Source organism: Saccostrea cucullata, unplaced genomic scaffold, assembly GCF_032062105.1.
Source record: "Saccostrea cucullata isolate Sc308-1 unplaced genomic scaffold, CSIRO_AGI_Scuc_v1 ctg14488, whole genome shotgun sequence".
Lineage (NCBI taxonomy): Eukaryota > Metazoa > Mollusca > Bivalvia > Ostreida > Ostreidae > Saccostrea > Saccostrea cuccullata.
Genome location: NW_026927167.1, coordinates 10,236 through 20,731, shown reverse-complemented (window position 1 = coordinate 20,731; position 10,496 = coordinate 10,236). Strand labels below are relative to the sequence as shown.

Genomic DNA, 10,496 nt, shown 5'->3' with positions numbered 1-10,496 from the left:
CAGATTAAAATTTGCATCCCTTCCCTGTGATGTGATGGTGTACGATTAAAACTACCTGTTCATGTGCCGAGTAAGATCAAAATTTGCATCCCTTCATTGTGATGTGATGGTGTACATTTAAAACTACCTGTTCATGTGCTGAGTACAGATTAAAATTTGCCGCCTTCGCTGTGATGTGATGGTGTACGATTAAAACTACCTGTTCATGTGCCGAGTACAGATTAAAATTTCCGCCTTCGCTGTCTATTGAAGGGGTGTACGATTAAAAATTCTCGAAGGGATGTTGAACAGGCAAACACACAACCAAAAACGCTGTAAGTTGACGCAGCGCGACAAGCGAGAATCGAACCCGGGCCCCGCTAAGCACGCAGCGAATTCCCTATCTTTAGACAATCGTTTATGAAATTTGTGACATGACCCGGCGAGTTTTCCTTTGAAGTCAAGTATACTGTAACTGCGATACAGAACACTTTTTATGGGCGTTTCTTATGCAAATGAACAGAAACTGTACTGTATCTGCAAAATATCAAAGATACAGTACGGTTTATTTTTAGCGATGACGGAAAGCTGTATTCATATTTAGACACAACAACCGTTCAATTCGCATGATAGCACTGTTAGTAATTACTCAAAATTTGAGGTGATTTTATTAAGAATAAAATTTTACAAAATAAACTTATGAGTGTCGGATTAAAAAAATTTAGAAAGGAGGGAGTGGGGCAGATCAAAAAGGACTACTTTGACCCCCCCCCCTAAAAAAAACCCTGAAAATCGTATTTCGGGGGGGGGGGGTAGGTTTATAATCAACCAAGACACTATGTGCGTGAAATCGTTACTTGTTGATAAATTAAAAAGAGTATGTATATACGATTGGCAAAAATAATTTACAAAAGCGAAAAAAGAAAAAAAAAACTTTGGGTGGGATGGGGATGTGAGTACTGGACCCCCCCCCCCTTTGGTTACTCTACATTTTATTAAAAACATGAAAGTACCCCCCCCCTTTCTTTCATCTGTTTATTTCAGTTTTGTATATTATGATTACAGGTTAGAGGTTATTGTCGGAGATTTCTCTCAGAATACGATATCCCCGAAGCATTTTTGTTTCAAAATATGATTCTTATATATAAAAATGTTTTGCATTAATTCGTAGCCTAAATTAAAAAAAATGTCAGCAAGAGCTGAATAGAGAGAAAAAAAAAGAAACCTACCCAATCAAATCTAAATTAATTTTTTGGAAAACAAATTATATAATGTATCCCTCCAATAAGTAGTATTTTTAAAATAATAGTAAATAATTACCTGCACGTCCACCTCACTCGGCATTTCAGTTGCGAATGCTTAAAATGGGATACTAAATCAACTTTCTGCTAAAATCATCTGATTGGTTGAGAGATATGTACCCAAATATGAATGTAAATTGGTGAGGTCATTAGAAAGGTCATTTAGAATACTTGTTTCCTACTGTATCAGAGATACAGGGCGGGGCCCGGCTCGAGCTATCGCTCTCGCCTCAAGCCCCGCCCTGTATCTCTGATACAGTAGGAAACTCGTACTCTAAATAATACTTATTTCATAGAAAATGTAAACAATATTTCTGTCCTCCTTTAATGTATTTATATTCCTCAACTAATGTGACGTCTCCAAACTCATTCAATACACAAAAAATGCTTTGAGTATGATCTACTTTTAAACCGAGGTAGGCTACTAGCAGATATATTGGTCATACAGGGATTTCAACATCCTTATTCAAAAACGGCATTTTGAAAATTCTAAGATGTTTAAAATGGTCTTTAATCAAATACTCGTATATCCTATCACTGGGTCCTATTTGGGCTGACATGTAACATACAAAATGTAAAGGCTTTTCTATAAAACAAACTTTGACTTCTGAATTTTCTGTCAACCTGATTGGTAGACCGAGATCACGTGTACGACCGGTCAACGGGAGATATTCACGCCTCCTAGGCAGTGTTCGTGTCCTTTTCACAGATTTATTATTTCTCTTTGATTATTTATTTAAGAAAATTGACTTATATAAATTGCATTGTACGATTGACAGGGTATTAATATTCTTGTTTAAAAATTTGGTTTTAAGGTTGAAATACATTTTCCGTATATCAAAGAACACCTATTGTTTTTACCGTTAGTCCACAATAAATCGAGAAATAAATGTAGCATATGAAACTTAATTAAGACAGCTAATTAGTCACTGCTGTTTTCATGAGGATATATCTGTCAGATAAATTAATATTATTTATAATTTTATTTTGTTTTCTGTATGATCAGTATGCAAAATGACATCTTTACTTCATTAAATAATAAGCATTTCAGGTTAAATATATGTCCCGTTTGAAGAGAAATGACTAATATAGATATATTGAACTTTTCAAACGTATTGGCATAGGCTGTGACGCCGTTACGTAAGCAATTCTTAAACCTCATCAGTAAGTGATTCGGAGACCTAAAATTGTACAAACTCAAGGTTATGAGAGCACAGTACTCATAAAGAATCTGGATTTCCTTGGTGAGACTATTGTGGAAGGTTCCTGAGCTAGGATAATTCATGGATATAAAGTAATCCTAACTTTGTATCATCGTAGTGTTAAAAAATGTTATTGTTGTAGATTTGAGAGCTATGGTTCTTTTATTACACAGTGTTGTTAAAAACTTAATTTATGCATGAAATATATGGAGATAACTAACAGTATTCAAGCTCAGAAGCTCATTAAACAATGCAAAACGATAGAAGAGAAAACACGGACCTCCAAAACATCAGAGGTGGGGTTAGGTGCCATGGAGGAGTATAATATATATAAAAAATGTGAACATTACAAAACTGATAACTTGCCATTACAAATTGTGGTTTTTTTTCAATAAATATATATTTGATTTCTCGAGAAGGAAAATCTGATCATTAAAATCAAAGGTCAATATATCTTCCAAGCAAAGATAAGCAAGAAAATTTATTAAAAGAATTATTTAAAAATCTTATCGAAAACCACTGGGTGAACATTTTTAGAAGCGCGAGGGGTAATGTGGATTGTAAATTGTTTCCCAGAGGAAGAGTGGTACCTCAATGTGGAAGTTTGTTTTACTTTTAAATAGAAAGGAAAAGTTCCTCTTCACGAGAAACACAGGCCAGAAAAGGTGAAACTTACATGGAAGTATCCTCGAGTATGGTAGATAATGAATTGTTCAAATCAATTTCAATGACCTCCCATATTAAGACTGGATAACCAAACAAAAGGGTATCAAAGTTTTTCATTGATTTATATGGGGAAAAAAATTCAAAATCCTTTCTCAAGAACAAAATAACCAGAAAAGGGTGAAACGTATGTGGAAGATTTCTCAGCTAAGGTAATTTTTTATTCTTCAAATTTAGACCTCTGTGGGTAGGGTAGGGCAATCGAAGTTTTACATAAACACATAAAAGAATAGTCGTCCAACTCTTCCTTTCAGGAACCATTGTGCCAGAGAGCAAAACTTATGCAAAATATCTATGAAGTAGTGTAGATTCTTAATTGTTTAAATCATGACAACCTAATAAGGTTAGAAAAAAATGGGAATCAAATTCGATTATAATCAAATAATTTGGCCAAGAATTAAAGTCATTCCTTATAATTTAATTTTAAAATAATTAAACAACCGTGGGTGTAAAGTTGTGCTGCTTTTTACGAGTTCAAATTTGCCGCTCAATAATACATCCCTAGTAACGGAAGTGATTGGAAACAAGGGGACGTAATAACTGATACACAGATCTAGCAGCCATGATGTTTGTTTACATGAGATAAGATCGAGCTACTGTTTAAAGTTAAAGGTACATTTATTAAATCTGGAATTTTCCATGAATCCCATGGACTGGAAATGAGGGGATTGCATGGATACAGATGATTCAGCTGATTCTTAATTGTTTAAATCATGACAACCTAATAAGGTTAGAAAAAAATGGGAATCAAATTCGATTATAATCAAATAATTTGGCCAAGAATTAAAGTCATTCCTTATAATTTAATTTTAAAATAATTAAACAACCGTGGGTGTAAAGTTGTGCTGCTTTTTACGAGTTCAAATTTGCCGCTCAATAATACATCCCTAGTAACGGAAGTGATTGGAAACAAGGGGACGTAATAACTGATACACAGATCTAGCAGCCATGATGTTTGTTTACATGAGATAAGATCGAGCTACTGTTTAAAGTTAAAGGTACATTTATTAAATCTGGAATTTTCCATGAATCCCATGGACTGGAAATGAGGGGATTGCATGGATACAGATGATTCAGCTGGTTGTCAAGGGGGTGTGTCCCAATACCAAACCAGGTTATTGAGAAATAATCTGTGTTCCTTTTTTTTGAAATCAACCAATGAGAGACTAGAATACAAACAAAATTGAATTATTCATAAATAACTATTCAAATTTAAAGATTAAATAATTATGTGAACAGTTCATTAACACGGTTTGGAAGAAGTGAGCATCTCCTGTTGACCGGACATACGCTATCTACAAATGAAAGGATATTAAAATTTTGGTTAAAACTGTTGGTTTTTTGGTTAATACATTTTCCGTAATTTAAAGAACACCTATGGTTTTTCACCGTTAGTCCACAATGAATTGAGAAAAATGATGCATATGAACTTTAATTAAGACAGCTAATTATTCATTATCCTGTTATCATGTGGATCTGTCAGAATATTTTAAATTACAAGATTTTTTTCCTGTTGGATCAGCATGCAAAATGTCATCTTTACTGAACTAAATTCAGGATAAATATATATCCTGTTGGAAAAGAAATATGTGTTGACGTAAATTGTGACGTAGATACATATATTGCGTAATACTGAGACCTCATAAGTAAGTAATTCGTAGGCTAAAATGTGTACAGACTAGACGCACTCCGTGCACAAAGCTAACAACACGATACCCCTGCTTCCCATATGATTATAATGGCAAAGTCCATGTTTTGTAATTGTAGACCCGAGATAAACTTTGTCAAAAGTAAAATAAGAGGTGCACAATGGCACTATGTAATAAAAAAATCTGTAAAAGTATCATTAAATTTTATTCAGTTATGTAAGAAGAGTAGCGGAATAAAGATTAGACACCCCTCAATATTCTAGAAAGAATGGTATTGTCTGTGTGACAGCCGAAAATATACGACAGGTGTTTAATAAATAATGTCCTTGGTGCTCGGAAAGAAGCAAAAGACACTTTCCAATGATTTAGTCTTAATGCTTAACTTAAATATCCTCTTCGAATTAAAACACATGTCCGTAACATTTTTATCCAATTTCTGATTGTTTTTAGAACTCATTATTGAGTATGGCCCTTCGTATACTGGATTTTGGCAGATCCTATGATTTCCTGGACTTGTTTCTTCTTTCTGAGAGGTGTTTTTTTTTTCAAATGTGGATAATGAACCAAGTCAAAAGGTGACAGATCTGGCGAATATTATTGTGTGACAAAATATGATATTTCCGTTTATCCCCCAAACTCCTTTACTCTTCATGGCGTGTTGGTTTGGACGCTGTCACGAAGACATTATATGTAGCGTATTCCTGATTATAGATCCTTACGCTCAAAAACCTTTCGATTTTTTTTACAAAATATTTGCTTTCAAGACTCTTCAAGAAATTGAACTGCCTTCCCTAATAAGAATTTGAACAACAAGACCACTAATATTTGAAAAAATGGCGTATAAAATGACTTTGTCCTCTTGCAATTCTTTGCTCTTTTCAGACCTTTGCTGTTTTTGTCAAGTGCATCCTATTGTAAAAATGATTTTAGGGTAATAAAGCAATGGAATCATGTTTAATTATCTGCTTGAATTTCAGACAAACGTGGATAACTACAATTTCTGATTTTTTTTTTTTAAATGATTGCTTATAATTCTTACACGATGTCGTTTTCACTCATTTTTCAAAACGTAGGGTGACCATTGTGTACTTAGCATTTTACTGTCAAATGTTTCTTTAAAAGAGTGTAAACTATCCCCAAATTGATGCCTATCAAATTTGCTATATGTGTTGTAAAGTTAATCAAACATCATAATTGATTATTTGATCGATTTTGGCAAACAGAACATTGGTTGTTTTTAGTCCTTGTCGCGAAGAACAGTGCCCATTTCTGTTGCCCATTACATCATTATTGTTCATTGAAATTCACCTACTCATGTGTCTATAAAACAGGCATTGGTTGCTGTAAATTTCACAAATTCCAATGAGTATTTCTTTGGGATTCTTATCAAGTTTTACAGCAGCTGAAATGAAGCGTTTATTTTCACTCTAGTCTACTGCATCTTTACCATTCATTTTTTATGCAGTGTCTCGAATAGCCCTTGTTTCCCAGCTTTTCACAAGGAAAATAAGAGATGAAAAGTAGTTACATAAACTGATATAAATTCATTAAAGACTAAATCATGAGAGAAAGTCTTCATACTTTTTCTATGAACATCTGATGACACTATAATCTTAGTTTAGAAATATCTTGTAAAATTATCAGTAGGTAAGGTACGTTGCATATGTCCTTAAGTAGTATTATCATTACAATTCAAGTATTAAGTTAAATTACTTGAACACAGTTCTAGTAATTACAGTTTAGATATTAATAAATTACTTCAACACAGTTCCAGTAACTACAATTTAAGTATTAACATTAAATTACTTCAACACTGTTCCAGTAATTACAATTTAAGTATTATTGTTAAATTACTTCAACACGGTTCTAGTAATTACAATTAAGTATTACTGTTAAATGACTTGAATATAGTTCTAGTAATGCATTTTAAGTATAATTGTTAAATAAATATACAGTAAATTCCAGTCATTACAGTTATATTATTATTGTTGCATAACCAAAAACAAAATTCTTTTTAGATAGGGGTCATATATTTCTGCGATATTTGACTTTATATACATCGTCCCGCAGTTCCTTACTCTGTGACTCTAGAGCAGACACACAAACCCACTACGCTAAGCGGGCGCGACTCTGTTCATCATCATATGACCCTCGAGTCAGGGGAAAACTTTTGGTACTTGGTAAACCATCCATGCCTGAAAAAATGAAACAAATATCCAAATATCCATTCTGAATATGACCCCCCCCCCCCATTATTTCGGGCTTAAAGCAGGAATTCTTGTCTGGTTTCTGACTTGATGAAATATTGCTTTTATACATGTATCCTATTTAATTAGATGTAATGAAATGATTTTAAACAAAGTTTAATATCTTTCAGCTAGGGACTAAATTTTCTGAAGGACAGTGGCGTAGGAAAATACTGGTACTTTTTTTTCTGTTTTTCAAACTACTATAGAACAATAAATTTCGCTAAAATTCGTACATAATCAAATACCTGAAGAAATTTTCAAATGTTAGTTAAATTAACATAAGGAACTAAAGTTTTAAAATATATCAAATAAATATGATTTCCCGAACAAACTACAACTAAGTCAACTTTTAAAATCTCCCAGTCTCAGTGCAGATTTGAGCCAATAATCGGTAAAAATGTTCTTCTTCTCTTAGAGAACTTTCAAAACTTTTTTAGTTTTTGTATCGTTTTGTATCTTTTTTTGACTACTTTATTATATTATGTGAAATTAAGATAATGTTACATATAGGAAGCCCATATTATGTGAAATTAAGATAGTGTTACATATAGGAAGCATAAAAAAGTAACAATTATATCCCAAAAGTTAAAGAAAAATAGATACAATTCGGATTAGGCAATATTCATTTTGGCTAAATTATTTATTTCAATTTAGTAATATCATCTGATAGACCTATCGTATAAGTGGAAATTTTAGCGAGACGCAAATTTAGTGATTTCTTCTTAAAAACTGGTATTTTATTTTTAGCGAGAAGTAATTTTAGCGATTTAAACTGTTCACTATAGAAACTAGTACAAATAACACGCAATTTTTTTTTAGCGATAATCAATTTTAGTGATCTCAAGAGCCTCGCTAATAATGCCAAAATTAAATCTTCGCTAAAATTTCTAATTATACGGTATATGTTAATATATCTTTATGCCAAAAAAAAAAAAAAGGAAAAAAATGTAATTTTTGGAAATAGAAGAAGACATCGTATGATTGGCAACTAAGAGTATTTTTTATTCTTAATGTCAAAAGACAAGATAATAACCTTGACCTGGCCTTGCTTTTAATATAAAACGATCAAATTTATTCCAATTGATACCATCACTTAGTCATATAGTCCTCTTGAATCTATGAAAAATTCATTAATTTTTAAATACAAGAAATTTGAGAAGAATCCCTTCTTAATGATATCAAAAAATTTAAATTTAAACTAAAAAAAATATTATTTTCTCGCTGCTGTGGTAAAAATAAAAAAAATATCTTTATAAAACAATGTTTCTGTAAATATAAATCATTTAAATGTCAATTTCTATGAAAAGGAATATGGATTTCTCTGATGGCTCCTATAGATATTATTTTTATGCATAGGAGTTGCCCTTTCCATATCTAGTAATCTTAAAGTATATCACTTAAATATGATTGGGTAAAGACTTATTGATTTTTACATGTTTCTTATATACAAGGTGCTTCACTGTAACCGTTCATAAGACCGCGATCATTCATTTTATAAAACCACAAAAAGTTACTCTTACGTATATCTATCACACGGAACATTATGAATAGATCGGACATTTCCGGAAATCTCACGAAACTGTTGGAAGAAAATGATACTTCAACAGATTTTGTTTTACAACCTCCTCCGATGTCTGACTACATACTGATTCCTGCCGGGGTTTTTATGATGATAGAGAACGTAATCTCTATAGGCCTATTGTATATCAGCACCCGCCTCAGTTTCCAAATCAGGATAATGTCTTTGAACTTGGCTTTATCCGATTTTTTGACGGGACTTTTCATAAGTATACCAAACACAATGCTTTATGAGAAGTATCACTGTGATATCAAAAAGTACCTGGGGTTCCTCTTCACCACCGTATCGCTGTTTATCATTACCATGATGAACTTGGATCGTTGCTGTGTTTTCGCTTTGGCAATGCGATACTACTCTTTCATCACGAAGAAACTGATGATAAAAATTTCAGTTATCCTATGGCTGCTAGGCCTGATCATGATTTATGGCCTATTCTTTGATTTTGAAGCGAAATACGGAATCTCTTGCTTCGTCATGGCCTTCGTGAAGAGAAATGTAGTGACATTAATTTTCAAAGTTATTCTTTTAATTATCGTGGCTTTCAATCTCGTCATGTTTGTTTACTTGATTTACCAAATCCGACTAAGGATGGGAAGAACTAGGGACAACAAAAACATTGTCCAGTCAGCTGTGTTTGCCCGAGAGCAAACAAGGATTGCAAGAAAAATCTCCATCATCACAGGCGTCTTTCTGATGGCATTTTTTTCCTTTTATGACCATTTATACATTTCCTTTTGATTTCCAATCGAAAACGGTCATACAGTTTTACACCATTTTTCTGACGATGATCCTTTTGAACAGCGGCTGTAACCCCTTTTTCTATGTCTGGAGATTCAGTGAGCCGAGATACCACATGAAGCGAATTCTCTGCTTCTCGAACAAAGAACGAAGACGGGAAATTAAAAGGAGGTACAATCAGAAATGCGCCTGTTACGTCATCGATCCAAACAAAAACTGATAATATGCCGATGAAGTAAAGGAATCGAACACGCTCACTTTGAATATATGTAAATGTGGAAGCTTTTTCGGAAAATTCATTTTTATTGTAGAAAAAAAATCTTGCTTAATAACTTTTACGTTGACTGAGATGACAAAAAAAAAACACTGATAAGAATGAAAAACTACTTGCTGTACGTTCTATTTCTCGGATTGTCACACTATGAGCAAAATTTCTTTACTTTATAAAATATAACATACCACAATACTCTTGAAATATTAAAAAAAATAAAAGAAATTTAATTGTTTTGCTACATGTAAATAATCATGTAGAGTTTGAACCATAATCTTTTTTAAGTCCAAGTTTCCTCTTTCTATTTTCTGAATTTTTAATCTAACATTACACACGAAAAAAAAACTGAATGATAAGAACTATAATGAAAATTATTCTTAGCCTCAGTTTACTTTTATTGCCCTTATTCTACTGGTTTTAAAATTGTGATGTCATTGATCAAATTATTTAGCTACTAGTATGTTGTCTGGAATGGTTTTTGTTCATATTTGTAAATGTCTGCATTGCATGTGATTAAATTATTATTTGAAATAAGACATGAACTGTAAAGCACAAATATTTGCAAAAAATGTCTAAAAACAAACAAAATCTTGACTTTGCATATGAAACGTGAAGAAAAATATCTTTTTGAAAGAAATTAAAAATTTGTCCGAATTTTCTTTGTACCACCATGTATTTTTTCCTTCTTGCGTTATTTTTTCAAATAATAACAAATAAATTAAAATCATTATTGTACTTTGATCATAGCATCGTGTTTCTGTAATCTGAAACCACAAGCAAACAGCATCCTTAAAAAAAGCACTGT

The 10,496-nt window shown here is 32.5% G+C and overlaps 1 protein-coding gene across 1 annotated transcript; it reads left to right on the top strand.

Moving 5' to 3' along the window:
* Positions 1-8,646: 8,646 nt before the first annotated feature.
* LOC134273618 (G-protein coupled receptor 171-like) lies at positions 8,647-9,420 on the top strand. The gene has a single exon (XM_062755804.1). It carries the CDS (start codon positions 8,647-8,649, stop codon positions 9,418-9,420), a length of 774 nt encoding a protein of 257 aa, XP_062611788.1.
* The last annotated feature ends 1,076 nt before the right edge of the window (positions 9,421-10,496 follow it).